This window comes from Mytilus galloprovincialis, chromosome 8 (assembly GCF_965363235.1).
Source record: "Mytilus galloprovincialis chromosome 8, xbMytGall1.hap1.1, whole genome shotgun sequence".
NCBI lineage: Eukaryota > Metazoa > Mollusca > Bivalvia > Mytilida > Mytilidae > Mytilus > Mytilus galloprovincialis.
Window position 1 is genome coordinate 53,549,958 of NC_134845.1, and position 14,472 is coordinate 53,564,429.

General features: G+C 35.0%; 1 protein-coding gene across 2 annotated transcripts in view; it reads left to right on the forward strand.

The window, feature by feature from the left end:
* Positions 1 to 419: 419 nt before the first annotated feature.
* Positions 420 to 14,472, forward strand: part of LOC143042207 (uncharacterized) — a 175,917-nt gene continuing 161,864 nt past the window's right edge. For both annotated transcript variants that reach the window (XM_076214473.1, XM_076214475.1), the window contains exons 1-4: positions 420 to 746; positions 2,584 to 2,636; positions 7,853 to 8,033; positions 8,323 to 8,637. In XM_076214473.1, coding sequence (XP_076070588.1) covers positions 2,613 to 2,636; positions 7,853 to 8,033; positions 8,323 to 8,637 — 520 coding nt within the window. In that variant the 5' untranslated portion in view covers positions 420 to 746; positions 2,584 to 2,612. The remainder of the gene's footprint in view (positions 747 to 2,583; positions 2,637 to 7,852; positions 8,034 to 8,322; positions 8,638 to 14,472) is intronic.

Consider the following 14,472-nt stretch of genomic DNA (forward strand, 5'->3'; position numbering starts at 1 on the left):
TTTTTTTCCCGCTGACATAATCCCACTGTCAATAACTGATACGATTACACCTTGATTATTTTATGTTCATGCAAGGGCGGATACAGCCATTTTAAAAAGGGGGAAACAAAGGGGGGTTCCAACTTACTATATCTCCCCATTCATATGCAATGATCGGCCAAAAAAGGGGGGGGGTTCCAACCCACGGACCCCCCCCCCCCCTTTCTCCCACCTCCGCCAATGACATGTATGGATTTGTTTACGTTTCAAGTCTTTCTTTTAAAAGATTTTCCGAAAATCTAAAATTGCATGAATCACCTGCACTTGACCCTATACATTTAATTCTATTTTAAAACAAATTATTTTAAAGTGTTTTATTTTTAAATAATACTTTCAGAAATTGTCTAAGGATATCATACAGGATCATACAGTCATAGTTTATTTAAGCAAATGCCTTTCTCTTGTATGTATGTCACACTTAAGTTTAAACAAGAATGCGTACTTTAACGTTTGTTAATATTTTGCAGACGTATATTGCAGACGAAATAAAACTTGACATAGATTGAAGCAGTGTAATACAATGCATTCCGTTATGTCATACTTAATCAAATAGATAACGAAGGTAAACATTGCTGTTGTAATTCTAATAGAATATGTGTCACCGTCACGGGAAACCCCACCTTTAGTGCCTCAGTAATTTGACACATAGGTAAACACACCACCATGGCTAGTCAGGCAGTACACTCTTACTATATCACATTGATAAGGTAAGTTTTGGGTATCTTTATACTCATGATATAGCTTTTGCTACCTAAGAGTGGCACATTTCTATACATATGCACGACAAAAATAATAATATTAATTTATTACATATAGGTAATCTAGTGCAGTGTGTGTACACATAATATGTATGACATATTATACCTCAGAGGGCGTCAGTCCGATTGGAAAGAGTTCGAATATTGATCTACTGTAACATTGAGATAACAAAAGGGTTGAAATCAAAATGATAGTTTTCAATATGGAAATGAAGTCTTTTCGAAATCTGGCATAAGTAAAAGATAAATCGTGATAAAAGCTATAAACCCATGCAATTACATTTTTGAAATAACGTCAAAGATGTTGATTTAAGATGCATAAGTTAACGGACCTATTTCACAACCAAAGGATGCATTATTTTGTACAGATGGCATTATGTACATTTTGTACATGCAAGTGAACTTCTCTACATTGAAGTTTTATAAAACATGCTCATATTTTTACACACAGATTGCATCAACATATATATATATATAAATAACACGATTGCAAAGGTATTTTAAATAATAGGAATAAGTGAAAACGAAAACGAAAGCGAAAGCAGAAATGACTTAAATTCGGATATTGTATCTTTTGGCAATCAAAATTACGTATCGAATCGTATGACACTAAGTCTTGTAGGTAAAATAGCGTAGTATTTATCAGAAATTAATTATTCTCTTTTTCAAAGATTCCTAAAGACTATTTTTGTTGACAAAAACTATTGGAGTATGCTAAAAGTATATTTGTCACTATATGAAAGAAATCAATAGTAATGCGTTTTTGCAATTCATACTAGATTTACATGAAGGTATATCATACAATGTATACACATCCACGTTCATTTTTCTTTATAGAGGTTTTTAACTCTTACATTGAACGATCATATATAATAGGGAAACAAATGTACTAAGTGTCAAGTTGAATGGAATTTAACTTCATAAAAAACTACCTTGACCTAAATCTTTAACGTGAAGCGGCCCTGGAGAGACCAACGGACAGATAAACGAACGGTAAGACAGACGAACGGACGCACAGACCAATAAACATAACGCCCCAAAGTTGAGCATAAAATATTAACATTTAGTGCCATTTGAAACAATCAAAAGCGACAGGTCTAGTAATGTTATAAGTAATTAGTTTATTATGAAAATTAGAATCAACCTTGACCAAAACCTCTAACATAAAGCGTGGCAGACGGACGAACGGAGGCACAGACAGAAAAGCACAATGCCATAGGTGGGGCATTGACACACAGACGCGGTAGGGACCTTTATACATCCCTCACTATAACGACGACAACAAAAAAGAAGACACGATGTACACAAATCCATAACAACTAATAAAGACACCATGTATCTTAATGTAGTAAATTTTTATTTATATGATTCTAAATTGGATAAAAAAAAATGACATATGTAAATGGTATTTGAAGAAAAGTTGTTATGTTACATTTACTTTTTCGCTGTTTCTTGGAGCATTATATTTTTTGAATATGGCAACAAAATCCTGCATGTCACCGTAGTTCAGTTCTGTTTACAGATATTAATAAAAATATGGAATTGAAATGGGGAATATAACAAAAACCCGACAAAAGGGAAGATAACAGCCGAAGCCCCCAATGAGTCTCCAACAGAGCGACAAAATCTCGCAAACGGAGGCAGGGCGTTCTCCTGGCACCTAAACAAAATGTACTTGTTTATATACATTCTTATTATAATAGGAACAAAATCAAATAAATAATGGTAGTTAGTATTGAAATGTTGTTTATTGTTCTTAGCTTATATCATATATCTTGTGTTTTAGAATTTAGAATGATGTAACAACGCTTAAACATGTATATATGCAGTCTTTCCCTGGTAAGTTAATTTGTTATGATGAGGGTAATTATAAGTACAATCATTATGGTTTATTGAAACTATAGTTAGGATCAGTTATATCGTTTCCTCAGATTAAATAGAATTATAGTCTATCATAGAACTGTGTTTTAGTCACTGATGCGTCTTTTGTAGACGAAACGCGCGTCTGGCGCAAAGACAAAATTTCAATCACAGAGGTGGATTTAGGGAGAGGCCCGTGCCCACCCTGTTCTGGGAAACATTTAGTTGATTATATAGAGAATCACTGAGGCATAATCGGAGCGTCCCCCCTCTTAGGCAGTCAGTTGGACGCCTAGGTGTCACTGAATGAAGATCAAAAGATTAGAATTACATAATGCTAATCTTTTAATTACCTTGAGTTTAACTACGCATTCAACATTCACTAAGTGTCACACATTAATACACATTTAATTTCCACAGTACAAGCAAGTGAAAATGTTTTCTGGAATGAATCAAAAAGTTCAGAATACAAACATGTATTTTTTAATACACTATCGATCGTGTCAGTTTCATATGTTTGTTCCAAGTATTTGAAGAAAAAAAATCATAAAAATGTTCTATTGTATTATTTACTTTAATTACTAGAATTCGTATAAAAAATCCACACATGAATCCTACAATCTAATTTAATAAGTTGCATGGCTATCACTTACTTTTCGTTGGTTAATAGCTACACCAAAAGTCGTCGATGCGCTTTAAATAGCGTTATTAGATGGTTAACGAACAAGACTTAAATGAGATTAATTTCATTCCCGGCATGCTCAAAGACTTAAACTACGTCACATAAGTCAGGAAGTTTGATAAAATAAAATTAATAATTCCCAATTTTCTCCTTTATTACTTTTCATATCGAAATAAAACATGGATGAATATGTTTTTTATGGTATTATGAACATAATAAGATGAAAAGTGAAAAATCGCGAATTATCCCTTTAATGACAATTAGTATCATAGCATCCGTATAATTAAAAAAGCAACTGAGTCATCAACTTCTTCTAAGAATATTATAGTTCAGTGTATCAAGACCGAGATCAAGCTAAAGACAAGTGCTGTAGAAATTATTAAAATGATTTAATAACATTTGTCCATGTACTAGCAAAATGACTTTCTTAGTGCTTATAACAATGCAGTGGCGGATCCAGAACTTTTTATTCCTGGGGCAGTATGGCTTAAAACAAAAATCTCAAATGTCATTGCCTCAATGGCAATTACGCAGTAGCAACTAAAATGTGTTACAGGGTTATAAGCACCTCAGATCAACATTGTATGAATCTATTGTATATAAACTTTTTTATTCCTGAGGTCATACTACTATTGTTATGCCCCCACCATATTGAGTTTTATCCTTGTTTTTTTCTGTAAGTATGTACGTCCCTTACTTGTACGTACGTCCATACATCCCAAAATTGATTTCTGTTCTCTTACTTTAGTTTGCCTGAACCAAATTTTATGAAACTTATACGCAACCACAAAACACAAGTCAAGTTTGAATTTTGTTGGCGTCACTTTTACCATTCTAGATGTAAAGGGGTGAAATTTTCAGTATACCCTATCAAGTATATATACCTTTATATATAAAACATAAACATAAAAACGGTCTTTAGATTTAAAAGTATAGATATATAAGAATGTGTCCCCAGTACACGCATGCCCCATCTGCACTATCATTTTCTATGTTCAGTGGACCGTGAAAATGGAGTAAAAACTCTAATTTGGCATTAAAATTAGAAAGATTATATCATAGGGAACAACTATAATACTAAAATGACGAGGTCCAATTTATCAGCCGTCATGGGGTAAAAACGACAAATCAAAGAATTCAATTTTATATATATCCAATATAGGACAATGGTGTTGATTTAAAAAAAATTACAGCACTCTTCCACATAATTAATATTCACCGGTTACCTATTACTTATCGGTACGTTTCTCATCTGACAGGCGCACCACCAAACAGTGTATTTCGGATTTTGCCATGTACACGGGTCATAGTCACAGGGTTGACACTACTAAATTCAATCATTGTCAAATTGTTCCCTATTGTAGTATTATAAGCAGTAAGGCAGCAACCATTTGATTTTCTGGGGGGGGGGGGGGGGGGGGCTATGGTTTTTTTTGGAAAAAAAAGTTTGTTTCCAGTTTTTGGAGAAAAAAATAATTTGTTTTTGATTCTGAGAAAAAAAAATTGTTTGTTTCAGCCTCAGCTGCCACTATATGTAATGCTAAAATTGAAAGAAAAAAAAATTGTTTTCGACTTGTCAAGAAAAAAATAGATTGTTTTTCGTCCAGAAAAAAAACCATAGCCCCCCCCCCCCCAGAAAATCAAATGGTTGCTGCCTAAGACTTTCTAAGATGACAATACGAGTACTAAAGTAAAATCTGGACTTAAAATAAGGCGTATAGGTACAGTTTTCAATTTGTTAGCGGGCATGACATAAAACAGCGAATCAAAGAATTCAACTTTATTTATAACTAAATTAATAAATATAGGACAATGCTGTTGATTAAAAAATACTCCATTCCAGGAACTTTTGTTTTCAATTAATATTACCAGTAATTGATATAAGTTCCAGGTCGACGGGTTCAAACAGACAGATTTTGAAAGCAGAGAACACTGTGCATCTTGTAATCGGCATGACTTTATCAGATGGCAATCCCAATACTAAAATAAGGAGTAGGCATAGTTATATACTTTAATTCAGTCACAGACCCGCGATATCACGGGTGTGTTCTAGTGTGTACTAAGTTTCAAATTGTTTGGACTTGAACTTCATCAAAAGCTACCTTGACCAAAAACTTTAACCTGAATGGGACAGACGAACGGACGGAAGGACGGACGGACGAAGAGATGCACAGACCAGAAAACATAATGCCCATAAATGGGGCAGAAAAAGTGATTTTTGGAAATTGCTGGCGAGACAATGGTTTAGTTTAAAAAATCAAAACAGTGATTTAAATACATATTTAAAATAATACACGTCATTTAAAATAATACACGTCAATAACCTATTTGAAATAATACACATATACAGTTACAAACTTTCCAGAGGTGCTGTCCAGCACTTTGATTTTCCGCCTCGTTACGCTTAGCAACTACGAAAAAAATATAGTTTTATATACAATATATAGCAAAAAATCTCAAGTGACGGATACTTTTGGACACACTCTGTATATATATATATATATATATATCAGAAAACCATTGATTACACCCTTTCAAATTTTGGATCAGTGAATGATAAGAATATGTTATAAACTGCTACAGATATAAAACTCTTAGAATCTGTTCTAAATATGAACTGTCGAAAAAAGTATTTTTTTTTAACTAAAGCTCTACGAATCTTTTCGAACTGTCCAAGTTGTAGTTCATAAGAAATTCCTAGAGTAGACTTGCCCAACTATGTTCTTTACTAGAACTACTTCTTTAAGGAAGTTTTAGTTTTAGATTAAATAAATAAATAGTTAATAAGTTTCTTCTTTATGCACATAAATTTCAACAGCGGTATACTACTGTTTCCTTTATATTGCCAATATATTTCAGTGGACATTCGGCATGGTATTTCAGTTCGTGGTTCATATAAATGATCATTTGGGTGCATTTTTCTTATTGTTCGTTAGCTTTATACTTCTAATTTTTCATGGCTTATTTTTTTTAGGGGGGATTGTTTAACCATGTCTAACATAATACACTTGAATCAAACAACTAGTCCGAGATTACTCTGCCGTCAGTCGGCACCAGAAGCTACGAAGCAGCGCATCTATTTTGGGTGAGCAAATATCCACTTTTTGATATGGGACGAGCTCTGACGTGCCACGGCCCCAGCTTGTCTGGCAAAACAGCCGTTGGACGTCAGAGTAATCTCGGACTATCAAACAACATGATATGTTACAGGCACTGTACGTGATCCGGGCATCCTGAATTAATACACCTTTTAAAACACAAGACATGGGTAAAATCTCTTTTTTTCTAGGGACGGACCCTGTATTTTGAAAGTTGTGTAATTCCATAAAATTAACTTCTGCCTTAACAGGGATGTATTTTAGAATAAACAAATAAATAAAATCTGATTTAGATTTAATTTAGTTTTGTGCTCATTGGATTCTATTACGACTATTTAGATAAGTATGGCTTTTTAGTGACTATGATCGAATTTGATGAGGATCACATTTAAAGGGAGATAGGCAGCAGATCAATCCAACTTGGCTTTTAAACGAGACATGTCTTCAAAAATAGATACGGTAGAAACAAAACTTGGCAGGGGAGGGAGGAGTTAAAGATTGAAAAGAGGATCAAAGCAAATCATTTTTTTTCTAAGTTTACTTAATATTTTATAGAAATTAGCAGCAAATCAATCAGACTTTGCTTAGATGAGACATGTCTTCAAAAATTAATACAGTAAAAAACAAAATTTGGAGGGGGGAGGGGGAGTTAAAGATTGAAAAGAGGATCAAAGCAAAACATTTTTTTCTTCGGTTAACTTAATATTTCAAATTTATGTTGGTTTCTCCTCGTTTCATCTTCCTCAAAGCATATTATTGATGGAAAGAAAGGCAAGAAGTTTATACCCAATAACCCTAGCAGTTTTGATTTGTCTTACAATTTAAAAAAGTACAACAAACGAAACTAAATTGTAGGAGATTTAGATAATACGTCGACAGCAACCAAACTACAAAAACAAATTAAGGACATATAGAGGGCAACATATCGTATAGTTTTCAACAATAGATAAGTTCTACATGATATCGTCACTAATTTAAATAAAATTTGAGAATAAGTTAAAGAGAAACGTTTGAAAAAAATCTACTGTTAAGTCAAAAACCTCCAAATAATATATCAATTATGTTAGAAGCCTAGATATAAAAAAAGTTAATAACTTAACACTTACCAATCTTTAATTACGTGTACATAAAAGCGCATTTCTCCTTTTCTTTACCCAACAAGAAATTTTCATAGAGCCCTGCATTGCGGAAAATCGTCCGGATATTTCCAAAATGTTCACGTAAATTGATGGCGTCATGTGCTAAAACTGCTATCGGTCAATCAAATCGGTATATATGATTTAATCTGCACACTCTGAATGAACCTTTAACCGAACTCCTACGTTATCGCCAGGTATGCTAGTACAGGAAATGTAAATCATATATACCGTCTTGCTTGGTCAATAACTATAAATCACTACATGTTTTTTTTCCAGATTATGTCATTATGGAAGCTATCTGAATCTGGTTTCAGCTTTCATTGTCCTGTTCAGTCGCATTGGAAACATATAGCAGAACACCGTTGTGGTTCTGTGGACAGTTACTTCTGCTTGTTTAATCGGAACGATCATTATTTTACTGAATTTTGTAGAAAACAGTCAGATTTCGAAGCACCAGGTCAGTTTTTCTCGTTTGCACATTATATATACAAATGAATGTAATATTACTCACTCACTGTATGAACTATTATTTTTTTCATAAAAAAATAGTTTTACTTAGTATATCAAATTACCAATGCAATATTTTTGATATTACCAAAATTGGTCCCAAGATATACCATGCTTAATTATAATGAAATCTGATATATAAAACTATCGTCAAATGATATAGGTTAACTCAATTATAAAATATTGTTGCCTATGGTTTTACCTGCTTTTTGACTAGTTACTATATTTGTATTTGATAGGACAAAAGCTTATAGTTGCTGGGTCATCTAATGGAACATTGCAAGGCGCTGATTGCAACAGTGAGTTCTACCAGCCTTTCAAATTCCTATCGTCGGGGAGCAGTCGATGTGTTTATGAGAAATCGTATTGCAGTGGGGAGGGACAAGTTGTTTTTACAAATGGTACATTGGAAAATGACAGATCCTGCCGCTGTGATTATACGAGAGGATATGATTTCGTTAATAAACCAAGACACCGATGTTATTGTGCACCTTCTGAGGAAGATTGTTCCTGTCATCTTAAGTTATGTCAATCTAACTACATTTTATCACCAGGTATGCAAGTGCAGGAACTTTATTGTAAACTTTTCAAAGGACATTTGTTCCAAATATTTTTACAGACTTGGAAAATAATGCAGACATATATGCTTTTAATCCTGTTACTGAAATTAGATAGTTAATAAATGCAATGATATTGCCCCCGTCACACTAGACCACGATCTCACCACGCTAACTTCGATCTAAATTGAATTCAAATAGTTGTGAGGTCGCAGTATGAGTGGCATGCAAATGTAAATTTTCGTTGTTTTCACGTTGCTATGCTACTACGTCTTCTGTAACACATCATCAAACGACAACCACTGAATGACAGACTCCTGACTATGGACAGGCACATACATACAGAATCAGCTGGATTCCAACCCTCCCCCTACAACGGCCCGCTATGATTATATCACGTTATCACCACGGTTTTCTATGACCTCTCTACGATTATCACAATCCTACTACGCTCAACACGTTCTCACTATGACCATACCACGATTTGTCCGATTCCAAAACGATCTTGCCAAGCTTCTACTGCGATTATACCACGCTCTTACCATGATCAGACTACTAGTACGATCATACCACGTCTTTTTGATTTTTGAACCAATTCTGGGAAGAAGTGCATCCACCATCTCTGGTCGCGTTCTTAAAACAATAAACAAGGAAGGTTCATCCTCGTTTGGTAACTATAAAAAAGAAGATGTGGTATGATTGCCAATGAGACAACTATCCACAAAAGACCAAAATGACACAGACATTAACAACTATAGGTCACCGTACGGCCTTTAACAATGAGCAAAGCCCATACCGCATAGTAAGCCAAAATAGGCCCCGATAAGACAATGTAAAACAATTCAAACGAGAAAACTAACGGCCTTATTTATGTAAAAAAATGAACGAAAAACAAATATGTAACACATAAACAAACGGCAACCACTGAATTACAGGCTCCTCACTTGGGACAGGCACATACATAAACTATGTGGCGGGGTTAAACATGTTAGCGGGATCCCAACCCTCCCCCTAACCTGGGACAGTGGTATAAAGTATACTAGTTCATCAATTATTCATAATGATCATAATGCCCAAACAGTAGACTCTTTTCGGTTGATAACCGTGGACGATACTACATCGTCTAAAGCTTTTTTCTTTTTCTTTGTCCTTGCTGTCTCAATAACACTACAATGGCCTGGGCCCGTATGCTTAAAGCTACTTAAGTTAAGATTTTCCTTAGTAAACACTTAAGTTAAGGAAACTCCGCCCTTTTTATCTAAGTGGTATGCATAAAAATTCTTAAACTAAGTATTTCATAAGTAAAATCTTAGTTGTTTTTAGTCACGCCCTGAAAACTTAAGAGGTATGCAAAAAACTCCTTATACTAAGGAAACGCCTAAGATAACACTTAAGTCTAAGGTACATATAGAGCTACATATGTACCTTAAATTTTCAAAAATAGTTAAAAATCAGTCGAAAGTTTGCGTTTTTGGTAGAACATTAATATGTTAACCTACAATTTGATTGATCAATATGTAGATCAGTAATAAAATACTAATTATTCGTTTATTTATTGCTAAATAATAAGAAAATATTAACGATCAAATTGTTAAAATACACCGCGCGGTGTCAATTGTAACTGTTAGTTTGAACCGAATCAAGGAATGAAGAGACAGCATGCAAAATCACATTTTCTATGTGTGTGGGGGTTATTTTTTTTTTTTGGGGGGGGGGGGGGGTGCGTCATTTGAATTTTCAATTCAGTTTTATTCTAAAGATGTAGGGCGTACCCTAAAAAAAATTCACTTACAGGGACAAAATCAGAAGCGGATTTCTTTCATAAGGGGGAGCATGGACCTCCATTTTGTTGAAACAATTAGGTTGATTGTTTAGAATCACTGTTACGGCAATCAGAAGTACATCTGGTACACCCCTATGGAATTCGACGGTTATGTAAGGCATTTATAATACCTTACTCGTAATGGTATTAAATTATATGGCGGTTCCGAAAATATTGTACGTTATGATGTGGAGAATATACTTCCTGTACTATTGTGTTTAAGTAAAGATTGTAGAACTTTTGGAAAATATCCTAGTAAGTTTGTATATGGATTTCTTTGAAAACAAATCTACCCTCCCCCTTTTTTATGCATTTGTATGCATTTCCCATGGACCCTATGGGAAATGCATACAAAAGCTTTTCTCACCACTTGACGTCCGTCGTCCGTCGTCCGTCGTCGTCCGGCGTCGTCCGTCGTCGTCGTCGTTAACAATTTACATTTTGAACTTCTTCTAGAGAACCATTGAATGGAATGGAACCAAACATGGCATGAATGTTCCTTATGAGGTGCTGACCAAGTGTTGTTACTTTGTAGCCGATCCATCATCCAAGATGGCCGCCAGCGGGGGACTTAGTTTAACATAGGACGCTATGGGAAATGCATACAAATTTCTTCTTTTAGAGAACCATTGAATGGAATGAAACCAAACATGGCATGAATGTTCCTTATGAGTTGCTGACTATGTGTTGTTACTTTGTTGCCGATCCATCATCCAAGATGGCCGCCAGCCGGGGACTTAGTTTTACATAGGTCCCTATGGGAACTGCATACAAATGACTTCTTTTAGAGAACCACTGAATGGAATAAAACCAAACATAGCATGAATTATCCTTATGGGGTGCTGACCAAGTGTTGTTACTTTGTAGCCGATCCATCATCCAAGATGTCCGCCATCGGGGGACTTAGTTTAACATAGGACCCTATCGGAAATGCATACAAATGACTTCTTTTAGAGAACCACTGAATGGAATGAAACCAAACATGGCATGAATGTTCCTTATGAGGTGCTGCCCAAGTGTTGTTACTTTGTTGCTGATCCATCATCCAAGATGGCCGCCAGCCGGGGACTTAGTTTAACATAGGACCCTATGGAAAATGCATACAAATGACTTCTTTTAGAGAACCACTGAATGAAATAAAACCAAACATAGCATGAATGTTCCTTATGGGATGCTGACCAAGTGTTGTTACTTTGTAGCCGATCCATCATCCAAGATGGCCGCCAGCGGGGGACTTAGTTTAACATAGGACCCTATGGGAAATGCATACAAATGACTTCTTCTAGAGAACCACTAAATGGAATGAAACCAAACATAGCGTGAATGTTCCTTATGGAGTGTTGACCAAGTGTTGTTACTTTGTAGCTGATCCATTATCCAAGAAGGCTGCCAGCGGGGGACTTAGTTTAACATAGGACCCTATTGGAAATGCATACAAATCACTTCTTCTAGTGAACCACTGAATGGAATGAAACCAAACATGGCATGAATGTTCCTTATGTGGTGCTGACCAAGTGTTGTTACTTTGTAGCTGATCCATCATTCAAGATGGCCGCCAGCGTGGGACTTAGTTAAACATAGGACCCTATGGGAAATGCATACAAATGTCTTCTTTTAGAGAACCACTGAATGGAATGAAATCAAACATGACATGAATGTTCCTAATGTGGTGCTGACCAAGTGTTGTTACTGTGTAGCCGATCCATCATCCAAGATGGCCGCCAGCAGGGGACTTAGTTTAACATAGGACCCTATGGGAAATGCATACAAATGACTTCTTTTAGAGAACCACTGAATGGAATAAAACCAAACATGGCATGAATGTTCCTTATGAGGTGCTGACCAAGAGTTGTTCCTTTGTAGCCGATCCGTCATCCAAGATGGCCGCCAGCGGGGGACTTTTGAATGAAATTAAACATGTTCCTTTCCTTATAAATGAGGTTGTGTTGTCACTTTTAGCCAAATTTTATATTTTTTTATATGATTTCAAAAACCCAAGTAGAATCAGGTGAGCGATACAGGCTCTTGAGAGCCTCTAGTTTGTTGTAAAAGGGAAGTGATAAAAATGTTAATTTCACATCAAAATAGATTTTTTTTAAACCATAAACAAATGTAAGCAGGGGGTCTGGAAAGGGAGGTGGCAGCGCATAATAAGCTGAACGATTATAGTGAACATTTTATTGAAAAAGATGTTTTGTAAAATTATTTGTTAGCACAATATTAATGTCATGCTTACAATGCTACACTCAGTCTTGTGCTACGCAACTGAAACCTTGATCTTGTTTAATAGCGTTTAAAATATATTGTCTCCAGAAAATATTACAACCATGAAAGATAATTAAAGATTAAGTAGAGGAAAGTTTTGGATTACCGAAATATTTTTCTTCCAATGCTCAACCGTCAAAACATCAACCATAAAAAGCGTTGTCTTATATGCGCCAGTTGTTATCATTATACTATGTTAAGTTTTATTGAATTGTTTTACATACCTATCAATTTAATCCCAGCTCTTTAAAATAAAAAGCACTAGAACACACACTCGAAATCGCGGGCATTCAGAGTGTAGTTTAAAGTATGTAAAGTGTTGTTAGAAGAATTTTGTAAAATATTGAATGACTGGAGAATTTCAGCAAAAGTATCTTAAGTCATAGGTTATTGGGGACAGGGTTTTTTTTTGTTTTTTTTTTTTATCCCTCCTCCTTTATTTTCAAAGTTCAATTTTTTAGTTTTCTGTCAATTTCAATATGAACATATTACCTTTAGTATGTAATGAACATTTAAGTAAGAAGCCTGTAATTCAGTGGTTGTCGTTTGTTTATGTGTTACATATTTGTTTTTCGTTCATTTTTAGCTCACCTGGCCTAAAGGGCCAAGTGAGCTTTTCCCATCACTTGACGTCCGGCGTCCGTCGTCCGGCGTCCGTCGTCCGGCGTCGTTAACTTTTAAAAAAATCTTCTCCTCTGAAACTACTGGGCTAAATTTAACCAAACTTAACCACAATCATCATTAGGGTATCTAGTTTAAAAAATATGTCCGGTGACCCGGCCAACCAACCAAGATGGCCGCCATGGCTAAAAATAGAACATAGGGGTAAAATGAAGATTTTGGCTTATAACTCAAAAACCAAAGCATTTAGAGCAAATCTGACACGAGTAAAATTGTTTATCAGGCCAAGATCTATCTGCCCTGAAATTTTCAGATGAATTGAACAACCTGTTGTTGGGTTGCTGTCCCTAAATTGGTAATTTTACGGAAATTTTGCTGTTTTTTGGTTATTATCTTGAATATTATCATAGATAGAGATAAACTGTAAACAGCAATAATGTTCAGCAAAGTAAGATCTACAAATAAGTCAAATGACCAAAATTGTCAGTTTACCCCTTAAGGAGTTATTGCCCTTTATAGAAATTTTTTAACAATTTTCATAAATTTTTGTAAATTTTTGTAAATTTTTAGAATATATTTTCCACTGTAATTACTGAGCCAAGTTCATTATAGATAGAGATAATTGTAGCAACAAGAATGTACAGTAAAGAAAGATCTACAAACACATCACGATCACCAAAACACAATTTCGTCGTGAATTTATCTGTGTCCATTGTTTAATATGCACCAAGGTGAGCGACACAGGCTTTTGAGAGCCTCTAGTTGGTTATTATCTTGAATACTATTATAGATAGAGATAAATTGTAAACAGCAATAATGTTCAACAAAATAAGATTTACAAATAAGTCAACATGACCGAAATGGTCAGTTGACCCCTTTAGGAGTTATTGCCCTTTATAGTCAATTTTTAACCATTTTTCGTAAATCTTAGTAATCTTTTACAAAAATCTTCTCCTCTGAAACTACTGGGCCAAATTGAATCAAACTTGGCCACAAGCATCATTAGGGTATCTAGTTTGAGAATTGTGTCCGGTGACCCGGTCAACTAACCAAGATGGCCGTCATGGCTAAAAATAGAACATTGGGGTAAAATGCAGTTGTTGGCTTATAACTCAAAAACCAAA